At 46.0% G+C, this 24,982-nt stretch overlaps 1 protein-coding gene across 12 annotated transcripts in view; it reads right to left on the bottom strand.

Moving 5' to 3' along the window:
* PRKAG2 (protein kinase AMP-activated non-catalytic subunit gamma 2) overlaps positions 1–24,982 on the bottom strand; it is a 258,595-nt gene that overhangs the window by 5,539 nt on the left and 228,074 nt on the right. For all 12 annotated transcript variants that reach the window (XM_027051158.2, XM_027051161.2, XM_027051160.2 and 9 more), the window contains 9 exons: positions 20,648–20,729; positions 19,495–19,553; positions 12,591–12,636; positions 10,891–10,945; positions 9,925–10,051; positions 7,021–7,186; positions 6,652–6,689; positions 4,910–5,056; positions 2,253–2,346 (listed from right to left, as the gene is read on the bottom strand). In XM_027051158.2, coding sequence (XP_026906959.1) covers positions 2,253–2,346; positions 4,910–5,056; positions 6,652–6,689; positions 7,021–7,186; positions 9,925–10,051; positions 10,891–10,945; positions 12,591–12,636; positions 19,495–19,553; positions 20,648–20,729 — 814 coding nt within the window. The remainder of the gene's footprint in view (positions 1–2,252; positions 2,347–4,909; positions 5,057–6,651; positions 6,690–7,020; positions 7,187–9,924; positions 10,052–10,890; positions 10,946–12,590; positions 12,637–19,494; positions 19,554–20,647; positions 20,730–24,982) is intronic.

Below are 24,982 nucleotides of genomic sequence, written 5' to 3'. Positions count from 1 at the left end.
TTATTTTTTCCCCATTATTTAATTGGGCTCATTTTTAAAAAATATAATTTGTTGTCACATTGGTTTCCGTACAACATCCAGTGCTCATCCCAACAGGTGCCCTCCTCAGTGCCCATCACCCATTTTCCCCTCTCCCCCACCCCCCATCCACCCTCAGTTCTCTGTATTTAAGGGTCTCTTACGGTTTGCCTCCATCCCTCCCCCTCTGTAACTATTTTCTCCCCTTCCCCTCCCCCATGGTCTTCGGTTAAGTTTCTCAGGATCCACGTATGAGTGAAAACATACGACATCTGTCTTTCTCTGACTTATTTCACTTAGCATAATACCCTCCAGTTCCATCCACATTGCTGCAAATGGCAGGATTTCGTTCTCACGGCCAAGTAGTTTTCCATTATATATATAAACCACATCTTCTTTATCCATTCATCCACTGATGGACATTTAGGCTCTTTCCATCATTTGGCTATTGTTGAAAGTGCTGCTATAAACATTGGGGTACAAGTGCCCCTCTGCATCAGCACTCCTGTATCCCTTGGGTAAATTCCTAGCAGTGCTACTGCTGGGTCATAGGGTAGATCTATTTTTAATTTTTTGAGGAACCTCCACACTGTTTTCCAGAGTGGCTGCCCCAGTTTGCATTCCCACCAACAGTGCAAGAGGGTTCCCGTTTCTCCACATCCTCACCAGCATCTACAGTCTCCCGATTTGTTCATTTTAGCCACTCTGACCGGCGTGAGGTGGTATCTCAGTGTGGTTTTGATTTGCATTTCCCTGATGAGGAGTGACGTTGAGCATCTTTTCATGTGCCTGTTGGCCATCTGGATGTCGTCTTTAGAAAAGTGTCTAATCATGTCTTCTGCCCAATTCTTTCTGGATTATTTGTTTTTCGGGTGTGGAGTTTGGTGAGTTCTTTATAGATTTTGGATACTAGCCCTTTGTCGGACATGTCATTGGCAAATATCTTTTCCCATCCCATCGGTTGCCTTTTAGTTTTGTTGACTGTTTCCTTTGCGGAGCAAAAGCTTTTTATCTGGATGATGTCCCAATAGTTCATTTTTGCTTTTAATTCCCTTGCCTTTGGAGATGTGTCAAGTAAGAAACTGCTGCGGCCGAGGTCAGAGAGATTTGTTCCTGCTTTCTCCTCTAGAATTTTGATGGTTCCCTGTCTCACATTCAGGTTCTTTATCCATCTTGAGTTTCTTTTTGTGACTGGTATCAGAAAGTGGTCTCGTTTCATTCTTCTGCATGTTGCTGTCCAGTTCTCCCAGCACCGTTTGTTAAAGAGACTTTTTTCCATTGGATCCTCTTTCCTGCTTTGTCAAAGATTAGTTGGCCATATATTTGTGGCTCCAATTCTGGGGTCTCTGTTCCGTTCCACTGGTCTGTGTGTCTGTTTTTGAGTACATGCACACTTTAATGTTTAACTTCTAAGGGGTTCAGAGTGTACGTCACTTAGTCTGCAGTCTTGGCACGGGTCAGTCTGGCCCGAGGCTGGACTGTTTGTACTTGATGGGGGTGGGAAGGGGAGGAGTAGGGAGGAAAAAGAGAGGGCTGGTGCTTTTAGGACCCCTTAGCCCGCCTCTCACTACTAAACATGGCCCACAGGAGACACAGCAGCCCTCTTTCCCAGAGCCCCCTCCTCCCCTCCCCTGCACGCTCCCTGACTGGCCTCAGAGCTTGCGCCGAGCTGGTCTGGCACAAAATGAGGTTAGCTACCGACGCTGTTTGGGAGGTAATGTAATTCCCATATGCTGTTGTTAATGGAAAAAAGTTTGTGTTTAGGCCTTCTGTTTTATATACTCAAAACACAAGATTTTTTTGTGTTTTTTTTTTTAAGGGTATAGCGAAGAATTTCCCCTCCTATGTTTTCTAGGTAGTCGTCCTAAAAATCAAAACTGAAGGAGTCTTCGCTTTTGAATGGGAAGGGTTAGGACTATGGCAACGAATCCTCACTTATGCAGACGCTGCTGGTTGTTGATAGGATGCTCCTCAGAATTTCTATCAACTTTTATCTCTCACCCACGCGGAGCAGTAAAACAAAGAAAAACCACACAGAAAGTGAAAATGGTTTACAGGGCAATGCACGAGAATTCAAATTTCAGAATATCAATATGGGAACGATACAACCCCGAAACACCGAGCTCTGTCTGTGCGCGGTGGTGAAGTACCTGCATGGGGCACCCGCCCCGCCCGGCAGCCCCCACCCCCCCTTCTCGCACACGAAGGGCAAGGCCAGCACCCGGCACTCGTACCTGCGGGCGTGAGTATCAGGGCCTGCAGAATGTCTGACAGGGAGATAATACCCACGATGCTATCTGCTTCATTTACTACCACCAGCCGATGCACCTGCAAACGCGAGAAAAGTGGGTCAGAATTTACATGAAGGTTTAAAACGGGTGTAAGGGAAAATGTCTTTCGTATACGATGCCCTGAGTACATCCCACAAATGAGAGATGGAAACAGCGCGCAGAACCTTGAAGGGTCTTAGGCTCTGAAGCTACAATGCAGTGCTGACTTTCTTAACTACTTGTGGGAAAAATCGGCTGCGTCCCGCTGTTTTCAAATTTCAGAATATCAATATAGGAACGATACAACCCCAAAACATGAAGGTACCAGGCAGCCATAATCTTAAACGTAAGTTCTTAATTCTTTACAGTTGTATCTCAGTTTCTCGTAACTCTCAGATACTGATTTACGTGGGAAGGACGTCCAACCAAATGAGAGCTAGAACAAAATGGGTCACGGTTCTTCATTTTTCTGTAGTCTTTTCTCTATGAAATTCCTATGTAATATGCTCAGTTCAGAAGATAAGTGAACTATAATTGAAACATTCACATCTCATTTTCCACTGAGATCTTTAGCAAATGGATGGCTTGTGTTGTGGGGTCTTACTCTAGATGTTGGGTGTAGAGAGGACTTAAATAAACTTGAAAAGTTTTTCTAAAAAAACTTTGGGTCTTCAATAATCCTGTGATAGAACACAATTATTTTACTATAATTATAAATTAAAACGATGGCTTGTATCTAGGATCAGCGAGTGCTTTCTAGTCTATACTGGACACATTTTGTTGTTAACGTCCAATAATGCTAATTAAGTAACTCTCTTTTGAATGCCTGATGGTCAAGGGGCAGCGATCTTACCCAGAGAATTCATTCTTCCAGGCAGAAATGACTACCAAAAATATTTTCTTGCCATTTGTTGCTGAGTCTAAACTAGCGAATATTCTGGTGTGATATTTATGTCCTGTAAATAACTAAATCATTGTGGATACTGTATACCCTTTCCCCAACAACTGTAATGAAGCTAAAATTGGCCTTTGTCCCCCAGCAAGGAGCCATCTGGTGAAAGAAATTATTTCAATGGGGAAAAAGGTCAAAATGGGTAACTTGAGAAAAGTGTTAAATTACATCTTTTTCCTCAATGACCTATTTCCTATGACAAAGAAATTTCTATTGCTTGCCAGATGGGCCGAAAAGACGAGCCAATTGCTTTTCTCTTTTGCCCGAGAATAATATATGCTCAGACAAGAGAGCTCAGGACAGAGGAGCACCGGACGGTGTTCCCCACGCTAACCAGAACTCCGCCACCCAGGACCAGCCACGGCTACTGCTGTGGCGCAGGTCTTTCTGGCCTCTTTTCTATACACGTGAGCAGGTAAATGAATATACTCACGCTATATACGGTAAGTGGCTTTTTCTCTTGGTAATACATTGTTAATGTTTTTTCTGTACCTTCTAGGACATTTCTCATTGTTGTAAAGGATTTCATCACATGGATGTGCACTGTCCTTATAGATAATTAGGAAGAGGGGTCTTACCTATTTCTGCCTATGATCTTCAAAAGGCCTATAATTCTATGGACCTTCATAGAAAGTAAAGATGTATTCCCAAGTCCACTAAAACTCTTTGGAGAACAAGAGTGATGGGTACTAAACTCAAGTAGAAAAAGGAAAGAGTTCCTACTGAGATTCTAAGTGAAATACGTTTCAAAAGCTGTGAACAGTGGTAGCGGGGGGGAGGCCCCGTGGGTGAGCCCACGCCAAGGTGAAGTCTTCAACACGCAAGGATGAAGACGGGGCTATGTTTCTGTAAGATGGCTCCCGAGAGGGTGCAACCCCCTGCTTCACAGGTAATGTTAGGATCGCCTGTTAGTAGCCTACGAACTAATCAGGGGCTTTTCTTCGTGGACTGTATTCTCCTATTTATGATAAGAATGACCAAAGCAGATGTATCATTATGAATGGATTCTGCCTACTTCGGGGCAGTTCCAGAAAGAACACGGTATGTCAGTCCTCGAGAGTGATAAACGGCTAACATTCCCATCCCTGTCTAATGAGGAAGGGAAGGAAAGATTCCGGGAGTGGGGATCCTGGATTAGATACGTTATATGCTGATCTCGCTCATCTTTTATCGGAAACGTTATCCGAAGTATACTCAAAACCCTCACGTACGCGGGCACCAGAGTGCAGAGGGTCAGGAGATGAAGTTATTTGACCATCTACTCTTATCTCGATCAGGAAAGCGAGAACATTAACTTATGAAGATCCAAGGATGTTTTGAGTGACCATTCCCTTTTTTACAGCAGTATACAATGACACAATTTTAAGTTCGTAAATCCCCTAATGGGACCTAAAGCGCTTGGGACATTTGTTTTCTTAGTTATGTGCTTTTTAAACCATGAAAGTTTCTGACCAGTTTGACTCAACTATGACACTGCACTTATCAGTTCACTGCAGTGAGCATTTCCAGATGACCTACTATGTGTCAAGCAACACGGGGAGGGCGTGATCTCCGATCGCACTGGCTGACGCTGTGACTCAGGATCCCCGCGCACCTCAAGCAAGGACCCGGTGCAGCGGGCGTGCGCAGGGGTGGGAGGGGAGGGGGTGATCTGGCCCGGCTGCCTCACCTCGGCCCGCACTATTCTGTCCACGATGGTCTCCAGTATTTCCAGCTTACTGCACTTCACGACGCCCTCAAAGTACTGTGAGCGGTGCTGAAGGGCCTGGGTCACTGTGATATCTAGGTTATTGTACGTCTTCTCAGCAGCAAGGTTCTGTAATAAAGGGACGGTGAATTATGTCCTTTGATTTCAGCTCGCCTATTTAATAACCAAGATTAGTAAGTTTAAAGTGACCTGATTTTTAAAGACATTGTTTATCTTAAAAAAAATTTTTTTTTAATCTATTTTTGAGGTAGAGCATGAGTGGGGGAGGGGCAGAGAGAGGGGGAGACACAGAATCCGAAGCGGGCTCCGGGCTCCGAGCTGTCAGCACAGAGCTTACGAGATATACCTTAATTATGACAAACCCTGTTAAATTTTGCCTGCTTGTCCTACGGAAGACTACCTCCCCCCCCATCCTTAGACTAACATTTGTAAAGGGTGAGAAGCACCCTAGGGTGCCTGCAACAGTAGACCCTCCCTGCGAGCCCCTGCCCAGGGGGCAAGGTTTTCGCCAGGAAGGCGCCGAGGGACCCGCCAGGTCAAGCCCGTGAAGGAAGAACAGGCCAGACGAGCCCCCCACAGACCCATGTGGCTTTAACCTCAGAGGGTCCTACCCAACCAAATTCGAATTGGCAGATTTTTTGATGCCTGTTATGTTAAGCAGAATGCATGAGACAAGAGACACAGCTAGCTGCCAAGTCATATTTAATGGTGGGATCAATATTAGGGTAAAAAATGCAGAGCACGTTTGGGGCTACCAGAACTTTGGTTTCCTTTCTTAGAGATACTAGAAAACTCTAAGGAAGTGCATTTAAAATGAATGGGGCGAAAAAGCATTCAGTAGAAAGATGTAGCATTACATCTAGCAGATTTACACCAGGGATCAAAAACAGACCCCTCGAAACAGGACTTTAATATAGGGGCGCCTGGGTGGCTCAGTCGGTTGAGCATCCGACTTTGGTTCAGGTCATGATCTCGCAGTCTGTGGGTTCAAGACCCGCGTCGGGCTCTGTGCTGACAGCTCAGAGCCTGGAGCCTGCTTCCCATTCTGTGTCTCCCTCTTTCTCTGCCCCTCCCCCGCTCGTGCTCTCTCTCTCTCTCAAAAATAAACATGAAAAAAATTTTTTAAATGAATATATTTGCTGTTTTCTTTAGAACAGCTGTTCCCAATCAGTAAAACAATGAGATGATTATAACCCCTGAAGTGACCCCTGAATTACTGTGCGCACTAAGCACATGGAATAAATAATGTCTTGCCCACAGAAATAGGACCGTCTATAATATTCACACATGCTACAGTAGTGGATAAACTACACATAGACTGGAAAAACCATAAAATGCTAATATGTTATTCACTGCTAACCCAGGGGATGTTAAGCACAGTAACCCTGGGCAGTCTGCAGAATCCTCCGGTCCTCACATTCACAAAAGCTAGTAAATCAGGGAAAATCACGAACAGATTAATGTACCTATTTTACACTTATTTATTTTTGAGGGGCAGAGAGAGAAGGAGACGCAGAATCCGAAGCAGGCTCCAGGCTCCGAGCGGTCAGCACAGAGCCCGACACGGGGCTCGAACTCACAAATCGTGAGATCATGACCTGAGCCAAAGTCGGATGCTTAACTGACTGAGCCACCCAGGCGCCCCATGAATCTGTTTTAAATGCATTCTAGAGGACAGGTGTAACAAAATTAAAAGTACTTACAATGACATCAAATTTGGAATAAATATCTACAACTTTTCCTAAAAATGAAAACAAATGTTAGAAAAAAACAGGTCTTAGAGACAAAAAAAAAATACCATTTAAAATCAGTCTTAGCCAGATGCTTACTAGCAATTAAACAAACTTGTCTAATTTTAAATAGACGTGAAATCCCATCTTAACAGCAAGTATAGAAATAAGCCAGGTCCAAGTCCTTGCTAACCCAAGTGCTGACTCGATCCGCCATGTCTGAAACTCTCATCCCCGCCCCCCCCCTGCTGGCCACCCACCCAGTCTGATCTGCTGACCGCTTAGCAGTCAGTTTGCCCCAAGGAGACAAAGCGTGGTCTCTGTCTGACCAAACCCACAGACCTGACTCATCCACCACAGGCAAGGCCGACACTCGTCTTTCTACAAAGACGTTCAAGGCTTTAATGATGGGAGTGTCCGGGTGGATGAAGGCGATGTTGTGGTAGGTCCCGATGCCAAGGGCGTCTAGGTTCTGCTTCATGAAGGCAGGCTTTGGCATATCAGACATCTAAGCAGAAGATAAACACAAATGCTCTAGAGCCCGAGCAGACCTCTTCAATGTGCACATGTCCACACTTGAAACAAAACACTACGTGTCACAGATTACAGTTAGCGGTTTTCTGACCATCTACCCGGATGTCGGAACGAACACGGAAATGCTACACATAGGAACTGCAGTCTGCGTTCAAACCGGTTTACGGGTCTACGCTTCTATTCAACGACTTAGTAAAACACTACAAGGCACTCACACAGTGTAACGTTCCCCTTCTCTTCACCCACGGAAAACGTGGACAGAAGAGGGAACAAGAGGTCTCTTTGGCAGTTCAGACCCATAGCCACCAAGAATCCTGTATCCTTAGGTATTTATCTTAAATTCCTGGTCCTGCTGTCGGCATTAAGGAATATCTACCAAGAACCCACGCGTTTCCAGACCCAGAGCGTCTCAGGAGAGCTGTCTGAGCTAAGCTAGTCCTCACCCCGGCCCCCCCCCCCCCCCACATCCTGAGGACTCCACCTTGTGATTACGAGGGGCACAGAACAGGCCAACAGAATTGCAAGAACCTTTAAAAGTTCGCTTTTCTTTTCATGGGCTGTTTTAGAGGAGGAGGGAGAAGTCAGAAGAGAGGAGTCTAGGGTCATGTTTGACTAAGACAAAATAAGGTCTACGGTTTCAAAAATCCACCTTGTATAAAGGGTATAGTTGATTCCGTCCTCCTGCTGTACCTTATAATTATCAGGAAAAGATGAACAATTAGAAGAAACAAAATGTTCAAGTCAAAGAGTTCATCAATATTCAAATCATGAGAATCCTAGAAATTTAGAGAAAAAAAAGAAAGACCTATTAGGTCATCTAGCCCATCGTGACGCAGGACAACCCCTGTTCCATATTGTATGCTCAGGCTAACTGTCAACGGTCTCCAAGGGAAAGGCCACTTTTGCCTCAGAAAATGATCTCGGATCAGTAAAAATCAGGGTCTCAAGTTTTATTTAAAATCCTGTATTTTAATCTGAAAACCTCTAGGTGAATATTCTAAGAGCATGACTTCCTTACCATATTGGCCCAAATGTAAGGCTGTACTGGTAGAGGGGACCTCCTCGACTTTTTATGGAAGAGGAGGACATCAAGGCCCGCCTCCCACTGTTCCTTCGCATCCACAGCGGTGCAGCCGTGAAAACGGGCTGGACTCGACCAGAAACATCTGGGAGACCCGGGGCAGGCTTAACTCTCTGAGCGGGGCGCCTCCGCACGGAGGAGCCGAGACACCGCCTGCCGACAGGGCCGCGGAGGCAGGGAGGCCGAGAGGCCGAGAGAGGCCGCCCGTCGGGAGCCTCTCAGCCACTGCCGGCAGTGAGCTGGCAGCCGCTCCACCTCAGTTTCACTGCCTCGAAGGGGGGGGGGACGCGTAAAAATACCTACCTGAGAGGGTGGAGGCGAGGATTAGAGGTGTCGTGTGACACGGGCAGGACAGTACCTGCCACGTGACAAATGCTGAAGAGTCTTCAGCTATGACGATTACTGTCACTTTAGTGCGATCGCTCTAGGGGGTGGGTGGGCTAAAAGCCTGGCACCTGCGGGCCCTGGATACACGGCCCCGCCCTGGGTCCCACTCAACTGGGATACGGGGGCGACAGCCTGTTCAGCGCACAGCAGACCCAGGGTCTGCGCCTGACAGGGGGGACGTCTACCCAGCACTATCCGTCCCTGACTGTCCCCTACACTGTCTTTCTACTGCCTGCTTTTTTGTCAATTTCCTACCTTCTGTCTTAGCAATTATTTAATCGTGAAGAGTGTTAGTTTCCCAGGTAAACTATGAAAATGCAGGACTGGCCTGATTCTCCCAACTACGGACCCCTCGGTGCTTCTGTCTGGCAAAGCTGAGGTCGGGATGCCGGCCTCTCTGCGTCGCGCTAGAGCGCTGTTTTATTTCCTTAACTGATGCGGTAGGAAGCGGGGAAGCGCATCTGAGGTCGATTTTTAATGTCTACTACATTCTGTAAAAACATGACTTCACGTGTCGTCTCTTCGGGACCACGAATGAGGCCTCCTACTGGTCCTAGCTGACCAACGACGGCTAACTGCAAATTCAGGGCATGTAATCCGAAGGGGAAAAATTAAAGCCCTCTTGTAAAAACTCGGGTCCTTCGGCGCTTTTAGTATTGACCAAAGAGGCCAATGTTTGGGATGATTAGGAAGATGTCTCGTTTCAAACGCAGTTGAGAAAACCTACCGGTAACACAGCCCGAATTTGGACCAACATGGTATTCTCGTGCCAAAATTCTATTCGCTGTGGCTTTTTCTATCGCTGTAATTTCCAATAAGATAATCCTGGGGACGGTATTGTTTGAATGTTTCTGCAACCATGATACCGATAAAGCATCGTAAGGCAATTTGCTGTAAATACTGGCTCAACCGATCTTAAGATAGCAGTGTCTGAAAGAGACTGACTTGCAAATTGCTTTACTGCCCTCTTGTTTTAGGTGATGAAACATTCTAACTTAAATAGAGAATTTCAAGCGTGTTGAGTATTTTGACACTTGCCCTGAAAGGCGACTGCTTCTTACATGGAATCAACTTGGAGAATGCAGTAAGTTGAGAAAGTGCAGCTTAGCAACGATGGAGACCTCCTAACAATCGCAATGCCAAAGTTAACCACTTCTACTGAGGGTGACAGGAGCCAATTTACTTGAAGTAAATTAGTTAAAGTAGATGCAACTACGTCTTTAGAAACACTAAAAACTACTTACAAAAAGCTGGAGGAACTTGAGGATTCTTTTGTGGGTAAGTATATAAAGTGCATTCCCACTGATAGGGTCAATAACTGGCAATCTGTGGATTTTATTTTTGATCAACGAGTATACAGCATCGAAGAGGCTGCGGGAAAAGCCATCAAAGTTGTTAGGAGGCTTTAAGGAAAAATGTAAAACGCTCTGGACCACCCCTGCTTTAGAAGCATTTTCAGTGTTTTCACATCACAGCAATAAAAGGTTGATTTGACTCAAAGCAGTGTTTGGGAAAAGTTTTAAGTCGGGTATCTCAGCAAGAGGTCTTGATTTTTCCCAGTCTGTGTCAATCTCAGATACAAGCGCAAGCTACGGATCTCTAGGAGAGGAGGTTCTAACCGTGTTTAATGCTGCTGTTTGAGAACGACAGGACTGCGAAGGGACCACACCAGCGACCAGGAGCTCAGGCCCGGCCCCGCCCCGTAGCGGACTCACTGCAACACCCTTCGGGGCTGCTCTGGCCCTTCCCGGGTCTGCCGGAGCCGTCCCAGAAGGCCTGGGTCAAAACGTATGCGCTAGAGGACTCCCGAGGGGTGGCGCGTTCTTCCGATGACCTCCTGACCCATGTCTAACGGAGAGTGACCTTCAACCTCAGGGCACGCTACAACCCCTGGGGGAGCTTTCGGAATGCACGTTCCTGGGCACCACCCTCCAAAGGCGATCTAACAGGTGGGAGGTAGAGCTCCCCGGATGGTTTGTGCTGCTGGTGATCGGGATTTTAAAACTGCTTAACGTGACCATCCTCCCAGCCCCTTATCAATCCTCTGGACACACACCGGCTGATTTCTATTGCCTCTACATCTACTGAATTCAGTATCTGAAATTAGGGAGGGCTGGCTGGCCCCTATCTACATGAAAAACCTAGCAATCATGGAAACAAAACAAGAATCTGACGAATGTTTTCAAAGGAGAAAAACTTTACAAGTTTACCTTGCATCTGGAGATATATTCACTAAAGGCTTAAATGTTTCTTGTAAATAAAGCTCTGTTTTTATAGAAAGAAAATATGCAGTTAGTAACAACCCATTTGCTGTTTGTAATTATTACATAAATTAAACTACTCTTCAATTTACAGACAACAATTAGAAGGATTAAAAACCAAAAGCAAATGAATGCAATTTACTGAACACTACCGGATAAATTAGAGTTAGGACTATTTTAAACAACTTAGAAGCTGCTTTCGGGATGTTGCCTTTGTGGAAAAATTAAATATTTAAAAACAGTATTACAATCGATGTCGTAAAAATGAGAAGAATATTCAAGCAATCTGATGTAAAAAATCAAAACCAGCAGAGGTCACTAGAATATTAGCAAATTGCTATCACCCTTAAGACAGAAGGGTTCATAGAATCCTTTAAAACTAATTTTCACAAGTTAAAATAGAAAAGAAAAGTTACAACAGACTTTGTCCTTTAAAGGTGCTTAAGTTTTGTTTCCCCAAACTCATGCTCAAAACCTGCATCTTGGGGATCTTGGGAGTCTGTAGAAACTATCTTCCTAAAGACCCACTGTAATGAAATCTGCCTCGCTGAGGTTTCTATACAGAAAAGCATGAAGTAGGATCTTGACGTTACCATTATTACCACTGAATGAACACCATCTCACGTCAAACTGTAAATATACTTAAATCTTAGTCTAACGTTACTTATAATGCAGTAGAATCTGATCGGGGGGATCTGTCTTGGTGTTCAGTTATATATTCACTTCCTAACAGGCAGTGCTAAGATACAGATCCCATGTTGACTCTGTCTTGTGTGACTTGACAAAGCCATTCTAAATCAAATACATCGCTCAGCGCAACTTTCAAGTCAAATGGAGTGAAGGAGCCGCTAGCCCTTTAGAGAATTCCCACGGATGTTCAGATTTTGCGGCTGCTGGTCACAAAGGTTGCTCATCGTTCCAAGCAAATTATTAATCAAAACATTTCTATCTACCGGTCCCTCCATTTCTAGCCAGGCTCTTCTCTGAACACCCTACAAAGGCCTCTCCTCAATGTCGGTCCGACTGCCTTCCTCAGTGAGTCCTGTCCCATCCCAGTGACGGGCCCTGTGCCCCCTCCATCAATCCAGCGTGACGGGGCTCGCTAAGACAGACCAATTTCACGATCGTGAAATCAGAATTTAAAAAATGGATCCATTGTGGAAAAGGTACTGTGACTTCGAAGGGTTCCTTTTTCATGTCATTTTATTCACACCTTCTAGTTTAAGGTTCATTTGTTCTGTGTTTCTCCATGATAAAGAAATAATGATTAAATTTGAGATCGGATCCTTAATTTTGTTCATCTTAAGCACTCGCCTGGTGCATTTTCTATAGACAGATAAATCTGTGGGCAAGGAGGGTAATCCTTAGCAGTCAGTGGTGGCTCTGTGGGGGGCAGTGACCAGGGCAATGGTTAGTTCACTGTCTTTCTATCCCAGCCTTAGTGTGAGGACTTGTTATAGGATCCCCTAGTAAACAGAACAGATGGTGTTTACAATAATAATAGCACACTACTCAAGATTAAAATAGAAATAAATGTTTTAATCACATAATTTCTTAGGCAAAGAGAAAAGGATCTGCGAAGCTAAGACATGTTTTACACACATTTTTTTCCTGATCCTAAAAGATTTTTAACACCCAATAGTGCTTACCCCTCCATGTTTCAATCTTATGTTCCTCTAATTCATAGATCTGTACCTGCAAACGAGAAAAATTCTTATTTACAAACGTTAACATATACAACATAAGAAAAAAATGATTTCATAACTACTGTGGAGTCCCATAATTCGGCAGATGGAAACAGTCAAGATAATTCGAAAATACTGGAAATATAAATTAGAAACATAAAGTGCTCTACGTTTCTTGAAAGATAAATGTTTTCTAAACTTAAAATACAATAGGGGTGCCTGGCTGGCTCAGTTAGTGGGGCACGGGACTCCTGATGTCAGGGTTGTGAGTCGGAGCCCCACACTCGGCGTAGAAATTACTTAAAAAAATAAAAAGTGTTAAATTTAAAACAGAAACTAGGGTAATATTTTCATGAATCTAATAGAAACATTTCTGATCCGCTTAAATTTTAAAACACGTATGGACATACATGCCCGATTCCCTCTTTTTCAGGGTACAGAAAATGTTTAGCATCTCTAATTTAAAAAGGACAAGTGGTTACATCGTGCTAAAATAAAGCCGTTAGGTCAATTTGTGCCTGGACCGTATCGACCTGTTTCCCCAGGGTAGGAAGGGGATAAAATACCTGGAGGGTTAAACAGCACAGTATAATACAGTCACTTTGGAGTTGTTCAGCTTTGTTTCAAATCTCGAGGCTAGCCCTACCACTTTCTTAGTTGCTCTTCTTGGCCAAGTTATTTAACCTCTCCATCTGCTTCCCTTCCAAGACGAGTGCGTGCAAATGCCCTCCAGATACGGCTTCTGCGAGCGTCCCAGGAGAGAACAGGAAATAGAGGGCCTGGCCCAAGACGGTGGTTCTCCGAGGCGCCCCCCTGTGGCCTCCCCTCCCGGCTCAGTGTTTGAAAAAATCACTACGCCTTACTTCTATCAGCGTTGTGCTGGGACTCAAGGGGGCACCTGAAATAAGAAAACGTGGCCTCTTCTTGGAGCTCAAAATCCAGAGGGCAGCAGCATCAAGGCAGTCCTAGATAAAAATGCCACCGACCCTACAGCGACGCGGGGTCAGGGCTGCCGACCCCCGCGCCGTCGAAACTCTGTGTAATGTGTGACTTCCCCAGAGTTAGGGTGTTGTTCAACAGTCAACTGTAGGAGGTCACCCTCTAAAAGGCTGAGTACGGGGACACACACAAGGTAGAGACGACCAGAGGTCAGGCCAGGGAAGTGTCGAGGAGGAAGATTTCAGCCAGGCCCTGCATGGCGAGTGGGCTTTACAAAAAGCACAAAAACTCGAGTAAAGGCCTGGAGAGGAAAGACTCGCCCCTGCTCAAGGAACACGGAGGACATGCAGGGCTGGAGTGAGGGCTGGGGACCAACGTGGCCTCATGCTCACTCGACCGCCCCATGGCCCGGGGGGCTGCCTGGCCCGGGAGACGAGGCCGGGTCAGCCCTGACGGGTTTAAGTAGCGAATGACGTGATGGTAAGGCTCTAAGGAGGAGGCTTTCACAGCACCAGCGCCAGATGGGAAACCGAGTCTCGGGTGGTGAGGTCTAGAACCGTGATCGGGGTGATACAGGGGCCACAGGAAGAAGGACCGAAAGGTTCAGAGATTAATTTAACAGGAGAGAGAGAGAGACCGGTAGGTAAAAAGTCCCCCACCCCCGCCCAGTTCTGATGCTAGGTGACGGAGCAGTAAATATCCACACCAGAGAGGAAAGCTGAACCGAAGGTCAAGGGAAGGTGAGGGCGTGGGTTTTTTTTTGTTTGTTTCAAGTTTTTAAGTTCCAGTTAACATACGGTGTGATATTAGTTTCACGAAGAGAATGAGTGATTCATCACTTCCATACAACCCCCAGTGCTCATCACAAGTGCCCTCCTTAATGCCCATCCCCCATCTAGCCCATCCCTCCGCCCACCTCCCTCCAGCCCCCTTCGCTTTGCTCTCTATCGTTAAGAGTCTGTTTTATGTTTTGCCTCTTTTTGTTTCCCCTTATGTTCAGCTGTTTTGTTTCTTAAATTCCACACATGAGTGAAATCACATGTTATGTGTCTTTCTCTGACTTACTTACTTAGCATAATACGCTCTGGAGCCCTCCATGTTGCAAATGGCAAGATTCTGGTTTTTGTTTTTGTTTTTTTTTTTTAAGTTTATTTTTCAGAGAGAAACAGAGAGAGCGAGCAGGAGAGGGGCAGAGAGAGGGGAAGAGAATCCCAAGCAGGTGCTGCACCATCAGCACGGAGCCCGGGGTGGGGCCCGAACTTACAAACCATGAGATCGTGACCTGATCCGAAATCAAGGGCTGGACGCTGAACCGGCTGAGCCACCCAGGCGTCCCAAGGTTTTGTTCTTCAAGGATATGGTCGAACATAGTTTACAAACAGAAACTATAGCTCCAGGCCTCCCTCTGGAAGTCCTGAGAAGACACACTCAGCTGAGCAGAGGCCTCCCTGCGTCCTGCCTGCACGGGCCCGAAGGTCTTCAGCCACAGTCGCCAGCGTCGATGCAGTTTCACCAACGTGAGTGTCTATTATGAACCAGGTGTGTTTGGCCCTGGCATGATGGGAAGGGTGTGTGTGTGTGTAAGATACAAAGATGAGTAAGATACAGTCTCTACCTTCTACCTCAGAGAACTCAAAATCTAGCCAGAGATTCAGATCCCCCCATAACAGCATTTCTCAACCCTGGCGCTAGTGACATTTTAGGCTAGGTGACTTTTTGTTGTAGGGACCGTCCTGTACCCTGTAGGCTATTAAGCAGCATCCCTGGCCTCTGCCCGCCAGACACCAGAACCACCCTGCCCTTCTAGCTGTGACCCCAAATATCTCCAGATGTTGTCAAATGTCCCCTGGGCCGGGGGCGGGGGGGGGCGCGAGGGGGCAAGATGGCTCCCAGCAGAGAAACGCTGCCTTACGACTAATGAGAATGCAGCATGAAAAGTGCCATAAGGGCATTAACGGGTGCAGAGAAAGAGTGACTAATTCTGTCAGAGGTGACTGATACAGGGAACTCTCCATCACTAAGGTGACCCAGGAGTAGGATTCTGAAAGTCTAGACTTTCAACTGGCAGGGGCCTAAGGACAAGGAGGAGGACAGAAAGGAGAGTGTGAACATGAAGTTGGGGAAGAGCAGCCACACAGACGAGAAGAAGGCCAAAGGCTAACCTTTAGAAAATATCCACAATTAGGAATTACGGGGAGGCAGGAAGAGAAGGAGCCCAGCAGGTCAGCTCAGAAGGAGAGGAGAAACGAGAAGTGTCACCAACACCAAGCGCGAGTAACACTGCACGGCCACCGTTCTCGAGTACAAAATTTAACAGTTAAAAAGAGGCATCCAGTACCTACGTTTCCGTAACCACAGTGGTTGAGAGGGGCAGCGGTGGCGTTGGCTCTCGCTCAGAGGAAAAGTTCTTTCCGAAATATATGTGAAAATTATGGTTTAAGAGTTCCGTTTCCATTTTGTGGAAGATCAGCCACAGAAAATTTTACGAAGACGCCACAAAATCTTTCAAGTGTGAGCTCCCAATCTCACTGAAAATTCAATAGGAACAAGGTTTGAAAATAAGGCTGGAGATCACCCAAGGGAGAATCGGCAAGTAGCAAATGAAGACAGGTCAATGATGCTGAGCCCTGAAAGATGAACACCGTGGTCAAGTGGCCCGATGCTCCTATGCCTGACGTCCCAGAGGAGAGGGGATGAGAAAGGAAAAATATCTGAAGAAACAGCAGCCAGAAACTTCCCAACTCAGTGAAAAACCAACTTAGGAGATCACGGAAACTCAGCAAACCTGGAGCGGGACAAAGACACAGAAAACCAAACCCGGGCATGTCCCTGCTACTGCTGAAGCCCCGAGTTAGAGAGACAATCTCAAGCCAGAAAGAAACAGCGTATTCTACGGAACGCGTAAGAATGAACAGGTCTACTGACCTCTTACCGGAAGCACCGGGGAGGAGCTGCATCATGGACGTGTTAAAAACAACTATCAACTCAGCTTCTATGATGCAACAAAAGCCTTCTTCAAAAATGAAGATGAAGTAATGACAGTGTCATTGAACAACAACTGCGATGGCCCGTCACGGCAGAACGGTCACGATAGGACCGAATGACACAACGCAGGAGGGAACCAGGCAGACTGCAGGGGTGGGGTGGGGTGGGGTGGGGTGGGGGCGCAGCACGCAGGTCCAGAGAGCAGCGAGAGACGGCATCTGGGCGGGTTGGTTTAAAAAACTATGAATACTTGTTCTTTTTACTCTTCATTTGGTTTAAAACAAAAATAAGGGTAGATGAAGTGGATCTTTGGTTACCCTAAAAGTTCAGCGTTTAACTCTCAACAGATGGTGTTCAAGTCGATACTGAAATGCACACAGCAGCCAGAAACATCCAGGGCAGAGAGGTACAGAAAACATCGACAGAGCGCAGTCAGCCGTGATGGAGAGGAAGGCACTACCCTTAGTCTCCAGCTGCAAACAACCAGAAAATGGAAAAAAGTATGTGAAATGACTGTTTTCAGACGTCAGGCAACAGGCAGGGCAGGACCGGCCAGACCGTCAGCCCCGGGAGAAGGGAAGCAAGCAGACCGAGCCCCATGATCCCCACCTCTTTCTCTGGACTGCAGTGCAGGCAGCTGACCCAGCCAGGGCATGACAGTCCCGCTGAGTCAGGGAGACAGGAGTCAAAGTCTGGGCAGGCGGAATTTGCGGGCAGAGAACCGGACGAGGAGGAGCTGTCCACGACAAGAGGGGACGGCAGTGCAGAGATCCTGAGCTTTGGACGGAGTACTAAGCTGGGCACGGCCGGGGTAAGCGGACGTGAGGCCAGGCAAAGACTGACCAAGACGCTGTGTCTTTACCAGGCAGAATGGACAGTCCTCACTAAGCCACCAGCCACCAGGGATTCCACGGAGATCCCAGCAGTAAGAGAACCAAACCAGAGATGAACACTCTCACCAAGTTTAAAAGCTGGCCCCCCAATAAACATTTGAGAAGATGCTCAACATCATTAGCCATCAGGCAAATACAACCCCAAACCACAATGAGATCTCGCCTGTCGGGATGGCTAAAATAAAAAACACAAGAAACAACAGGGGTTGGTGAGGATGTGGAGACCAAGGAACCCTCGTGCACCGTTGCTAAGAATGCAAACTGGTGCAGCCACTGTGGAAATCAGTGTGGAGGGTCCCCAAAAAATGAACAACACAGCTACCACAGGATCTGGCAATTCCACTCCAGGTGGTTTCCTGGAAACCCCTCTTCCACCTGCCAAAAAAACCAAATACTAATTTGAAAAGATGTATTTATCCCCACACTTGCTGCAGCATGAGTTGTAAGAGCCAAGACCTGGAAGCAATTCAAATGTCCATCAGTCGATGAATGAGTAAAGAAAATGTGGTGCTCACACGCACACACACACACAGGAATGCTACTCAGTTATAATGAACAAATGCCGCCATTTAAATGTGACAACGTGGATGGACCTAGAGTGAAATTCTAGAGAAATAAGTCAGAGACATAGTCAAATAAGTGAAATAAAGTGAAGTCAGAGAAAGACAAACACTATGATTTCACTCATATGCAGAATCTAAAAATCAAACAGAACAGAAATATACTCATAGATACAGAGAACAAACTGGTGGCCACCAGAGGGGAAGGAGGGGGAAGGGACAAGAGAAATGGGTGGAAGGGATTAAGAGGTACAAATTTCCAGTTATAAAATTAGTCACGGGAATATAGTCAATAAAATTGTAATAACTTAGTATGGTGACAGACGGTACAACTGGACCTGGTGTGATCAGTTTGTAACATGTAAAGATACTGAATCACCATGTTGCACCCCTGAAACTGACACTGTATGTCGATTATAATAAAAAAAATTGGGGCCTGTATATTTAGACAAATGTTTTATAAAAACTTTGGCTTAACTGATAACTACTGCTGAGATTTTTAATGCGGGGGTTAGCTGCATTTTATCAAAATACATCCAGTTAATAATCATCCTTGTGTTGATCTTGCTAGTTCAGAAGCAGACATGTGACCACTATAAAGAAAACCAATATTCACCGGCATTGGTAGTATTTCAGAAATCAGACACGTCACGCGAAATAAGTATGGGATACTTACAAAATCTTTGGTAAAACTTAGTTCTAAGAGTAGGTCTCATGTCTTTTCTTTTACGTAGGAATTTAGTTATTGGGCAATATTAACCGTTACACGTAAAAAGAATATTGACTGAATCGTCTTTTTACCTTTTAGATACCCAAAATAGTATGAAGGAAAAAAATTACGTAATTCTGTCCTCGCCCACCCCTGCCGAAAAAACAAACACAAAACACCCCTCCCCGCCCCCCCCCCCCCCGACAAAGCAATCAGCCGCCCAAAGCAACAAAACCAAACAAGCTGGTAGAATCACAAAAATCATAGTGTTAGACAAAGGCCATCATGTGGTTCTCAAATGGTGCTCTTACAAAACAGCTGGACCAGGGACGAGGGAGTGCTCCCACTAAAATTAACCAGTCCTTTTGTAACTGGCAGAAAAATGTCAAAACTGAATTTGTCCAATTTTAAGATTTACTTCTTTGAAACCAGAGAGTACATATTGTTCTTGTTAGAAGAATTTAGGGGGTGACTGCACGAAGCTGCTCTCGCAGCAAGAGGCCCAGGAAGATACACTCTGCGGCACTGTCATCTGCAGAGGGATGCTGCCATGGACTGTCACCCGCAGCAGGCTGTGGGAAGGGCTGCCTTCATTCCTGGGTCCGTGCAGTCACAGCGCCCCAGCACGCCCATCATGCCGTGAAAGATCATAAGTTCAGGGACTAACTGACCTCTGCGATTGACCTGCGCTTCTATTTGTAAAAATCCACCCCCCCCCCCCCAACACACACACGCAGAAATATACAGCTCCGATTACGGACATAAGGATTTCTGGCACTTACCATGGGTGATTTATAGTATCTATGTAGTATATTTATGAAATCTGTAATTGTTAGCATTCCTGGAACAGAGAATTGTATGTTAAATATAAAACTATGAAAAATTTCGAATGGTAAGCAAAAATATTTACTAGAAAAGCTTCTAAAATATACTTTAAAGGTATCAAGCACGGTTTAATAATATATTACTTAGGGCTATTAACCTGTTAATTATCTACAACAAACCAAGACAAACGTAGCTGAAAATAGACCGGATGGTGAGTACAATGGAAGCAACCACAGTGTTTGGCAATTCAGTGATGGAAAACTTACTGATTAATAGAAAACATCACAAAAGACTTGCAGCTATGTAAATAACTGGAAATACTTTAAAATAAGATGAAGTATTCTGTAAGCTTTAGACGCGTGACCTTTCTGGGGGCAGGTGGATTGTTTCCTGAGAAGCATTCTATAAAGAGTGTCTAAGTGCTTATTTAGTGCCTATTTATTAAGGGCCACGAAGTGCTTCCTACGTGCTTCATCCTAAGATGAAGACGACAGGAAACTTTTCCCTGAGACTGAAACTGTAACCTAGGCAGGCAGGCACATGTACACTGGTAATTTCAAAACAACGTGATGTCCACGAGGAGAGACCGTGCTCACTGTCTGCTACGAGTTACAAAATGAGAAGTGACGGATTCAGATATCGTAAGTTACGGGACTTTTCTAACAGTACGGAGGTGATCTGGCTCGGGCGTCAGGCCTGTGTCACTTCGTCCGCACCGTCAAGAAGGTGTGTGGCAGACAAGCAGGGACTGACCGCGGGCCTGTGCACACACGCGAAGTCAGGTGTCTGAGCACAGCGTCGCCCGTGGACCCTACCCCCGGGCTCGCAGGAACTGGCAAAGGCACATAAGGTCCTTTGGGAGCCAAAAGGGCACTGAATCAAAAGAAACTGGATGAATAAATAAATAGGAGAAAGAAACTCAGTAGGGGTACGTAAGTGTTTTGAATTTCCCAGCGGCCCCGCCTCAGCCGGGATGTAAAAGCCGGAAAGTTCTTTAACTTGGCAGCAAGTTTTCTAGGCTGAATTCCAAACCAGGGCCTATTACAATACCTTCGGCATTTGGCCTTTCAGGTTGCCATTTCAGCTCTCAACCCGGCCCGCGCTGCTTACCTACAAAACTTTGTTTCTTACTCTCCCACAGCGGCGCTGCTCGGACACCATTGGCTACTAAGGCAAAGAAGGCCTTTTTCACCTGGAGGCAAACGGGAGAAACAGAACAGACTTTCAAGTCCACGTGTCAGGGAGAAAAATACCTTCAACTAAAATAGCCAACCAGATCTTACCAGTTATCTTCGATGTCAACTTCTGTAAGTTGGACAGGCCCAAGAGAGCTGAGTTTGTTACCACCAGCAAAAATACAGAAGCCTACAGGGACTGGAGATCTTTTAAATGGAAACAATGCAAGCAACTTCAAAAATGTTCTTTGTTCATTGTATCTAAAGACTTTGGCATACACAGAGACTTTATATGATTTAAACCATATAAAAGAATTAAATTTCAGTGCAATTTCTCCTTGATGTGGTTGTCAGTTCATCTGAAAATGCTGAAGTGACACCAAATGACTTGAAACGAAAATCTGTTTTTCCTATGTTCAATAACAAAGCAAACAAGTGTACTTTCTCATTTCCTGGAAGCTGAGAAAGAAAAGGTATGAAATGCGTAATACACACGTACTTTCATTATGGTCCTGGGACCATAATAACACTCAGCATAAACATTCAGCGTGTGCCTGTCACAGGCTGGGCCCCGTTCGGGCAGTGCTCACATCTGGCATCTCTGTGAATCACCCCGACAGGCCCCCTCTGGGATCCCAAGCCAGGTTCAGGCACCAGAGCGGATGGTTCGTTAAAAGCCAAAAGCTCAGGGGCGCCTGGGTGGCTCAGTCGGTTAAGCGTCTGACTTTGGCTCAGGGTCATGATCTCGCGGGTTTGTGGGTTCGAGCCCCGCGTCGGGCTCTGTGCTGACAGCTCAGAGCCTGGAGCCTGCTTCGGATTCTGTGTCTCCCTCTCTCTCTGCCCTGCCCCCGCTCATGCTCTGTCTCCCTCTCTCAAAATAATAAATAAACATCAAAAAAAAAAAAAGCCAAAAGCTCAGTGCTGAAGAGGACTCTCTAAATACGGACGGCAGATAAACACAGGAAGACGGCTCACCTTTATTAATAACCAAAGGAATGAAGATAAAGGCAAATTTAAAGTGTTATTTAGAGCTGCTAAAAAGGCTAATATTTTTCAGTGATAGCACCTAAAGCAAGTGCTGCTGTAAAACCGCGTGTGGCTCCATAAATTGTGTTTCTGAGCTTCGGTTTGTATGACGAATTGTGAAAATATTCATACGGTTTGTGCGCTAGCTTTTTCTGCTGAAGTATGGAGTCATCCTAGATTTTAGGAGTAGGAGTCAAAGGCGTTCAATGTCGCATTATTTCTAATTATTGGCATTGGAAAAGAAATCTGCCCCCAACGAAAGAGAACATTAAATACTGGCATACCGAGATGAGAAAAAAAGCATCAAATAGAAAAATTAGAAGACTCTGTTGAAGTAGAAAAAAGAAAAAAGGTTTATGGCAGTGTAAAACATAGATTATAAAATTTTATGCTATAATTATATACCATATGTGTTTAAATGGAAAAGATCAAAGAGAAATAAGCAGAAAATCAGACTGTATTAAGGAGCGGGGACAGTGACCCTGTGTTTCTTTAAAAAGAATTTTAACGTGGCATAGTTTTCTTTTTAACTAAGGAAGAAAAAAGTTCTTTCCCCCACCCACTGTATTCCAAACCCGTTAGCTTAACAGTAAAAAGAAAGGAGAGAATTACAGGAATCCAGGGCTTTCTATCAGACTAGGGTTAACAATTCAACACCTGCTTATGCCTTTATTGTGACACGTTCTGCCTCTGTTTGGCACGACTTCTGTGGACGCTTGGTTCACTTACATGAGTACGGGGACGGCTGGCGGGTGAGGGAATCTCATTCATTATTTTGCATGCTTCTCTTAGCCCTGTCCCGGACTGTGTCCAATGATCTACAAGATCATCAGAGGGCAGGGAAGAGGATGTGGAGGTCCCGAGGGCCAATCAGATGACATGGGAGAGCATCGGCAACTAAGTGGCATCCGTAAACTGCCCAAATATTTTTTGAACCACAGCTTGAATCAAGAATCCCAAAGACGTTCATACCGCTTGTGCAACTACATGGCCCCCAGGGGTGGTGTGCCAATGTGTATGGTCTGCTAGCTCTATCTGGATGACGCTCTGGGGATCCCGGATGGCGGTCCTAGAAAATACCGCCAAAGAATATGGGGCAGAAGTCACAGATAAACCGATTTTAAAACACATTAAATTATCAGCTCAGCTTGCTTTTCTAAACGGTGCAGAGTCTGCATCGCGGGGCTCAATCTCATGAACCGTGAGATCATGACCTGAGCCAAGATCCCGGGTCGGAACTCGACCAACTGAGCCCCCTTGACCCTCTCTGAACCTCGGCGTTCGCAGGTACACGATGAGGCTTACAGGTAATATCTTCCTCACCGGACTAACCGGGCTCGTAGGTGAGGATATCCGGCACGGGGTCAGCACCGAGAGCCAAAGAGAATAAATGCTTTAATTTCCCACCCTAGAGGGATCCGGCCAGAAACAGCCACTGTTTTGATCCCACCCACAGGCACTGCTGACATGTCCCTACATCGCGGAGGAGTCCCAGCCTCCGCAGACCCAGGACAACACCGTGAGGTGGACGAGACACCCTTGCGCTCGCACGGGCCGTGTCACAAGGCCCCAGAAGGGCAGGCTCCTGTGGTCTGGCTGCACCTCCTTCTGAACCTTGGCTTTCTCAACACCATGTGTGTGGAGCTGAAAAGCAATTTAAAACTAGACTTAGAAAATTCTTCACAATTACAGACGGCACGGAGTGTTACCAGTTAACTGATAAACAGGACAAAAGGAAAACTGGTGCAGTCTGGCTCCAATTTGCAGGAAAAAAACTCTTGGGGGGATCTTGAGTACCTCGGAAAATTTCTTTTCAACTGAAATGCAATTTGCTCAAAGTGTTGTCAGTTTAAAAATGTACTTAAAAAAATTTTTTTTAATGTTTATTTTTTGAGAGAGAGAGACAGAGCATGAGCCGGGGAGGGGCAGAGAGAGAGAGGGAGAGGGAGACACAGAATCCGAAGCAGGCTCCAGGCTCCAGGCTCCGAGCTGTCAGCACAGAGCCCGGTGCGGGGTTCGAACCCACAAACTGCAAGATCATGACCTGAGCCGAAGTTGGATGCTCAAATGACTGAGCCACACAGGTGCCCCTAAAATGTACTTTTAATAGGATTTTCAAACAACCAAATGTTGATCATTAGATACGATGGAACATAAAATTTTAATAAAGAAACGATTTCTGAAAATAGTAACAAGCCCCAAGAGAGCTGGGCCGTCTCATGCCAAGTAGCACATCTGAGTTCCCTAAAATGGGAATCTGGTTCCTCTGATGCTTCACTGTTCTCTGTACGGTTTTACCCCGATTTTCAGTAATGAAGTAGATGGTGGGGCTTTCAAAATTAACGCTGATGAACAGCTAGAGCTCTTTAGAACCGTCCAATCTGGTTTTGTACTACATTTTTGCATCAGGACTTGCCCAGTGGATTTAACACTACCTGGAGGCAGCTCTCCGGTCTGACAGCTGGCCCCTGCGTAGGAGGCGTCCAGCCTTTCTCAGGTGAGGTATCCAAGCCCTTCCGCAGCCCAGCCCCAGCCCACAAACTGAACTTCTTGTTTTTTGCTTCTGTGTCACAGTGTCCCGTCTGCTTCAAAGGAACTTCCCTTCAATTCTACCTGTTAAAACCCAGTTGACCTTGGACTTCTAACCACAGCAAAACCTCCCCGGGTCACTCCCATCAGAGTAGGTGCTCCCTTCTCTCTGCTGCCACAGCACCTAATTCATCCCCTTTCTGTGATTTCCAGGGTTTCCCTTGTGTCTCCTTCGGCTTAAAAATGGCAGAGTAAAATCATTCCTGACAATTGTTTCTCCTGGAAGGTCACCCCCAGACTATAGGGAATATAAGCTGGAAAAGGGATGATCCAGGAGGCCTGCGGGTGGAAAGTGGGGGAGGGGGGAGGTTAACAAGTAACCAAGAGGAAGGGCCTGCCTGAGGCCGGGCTGAGCCCGGTGGGAGAGAAGCTGAGCGGCCTCTCCCTGTTCCCGGAAGACCCAGGACCGGAGGCCCTGGCGGGGGTGGGCACAGAGCCAGAAACAAACAGGACGGCTGCTTCCGATCAGGTAATAACCACAGCCACCTGCCGTCGCTGACAAAGGGCCATTTTCTGGAGAAACTGCTCCACAAATGCAACAAATAGACGAGAACGTTCCGGGATGAACAAGATCAGTGGAACTCACCAAGAAGCCCACTTGTGAACACAACGTATCCACTCAAATTCTTGGAGCTCGTTCTTCACTATGAACAGC

This window comes from Acinonyx jubatus, chromosome A2, assembly GCF_027475565.1.
Source record: "Acinonyx jubatus isolate Ajub_Pintada_27869175 chromosome A2, VMU_Ajub_asm_v1.0, whole genome shotgun sequence".
NCBI lineage: Eukaryota > Metazoa > Chordata > Mammalia > Carnivora > Felidae > Acinonyx > Acinonyx jubatus.
The sequence above is the reverse complement of the archived record's forward strand: the minus strand, read 5'-3'. Positions and strand labels throughout refer to the sequence as shown.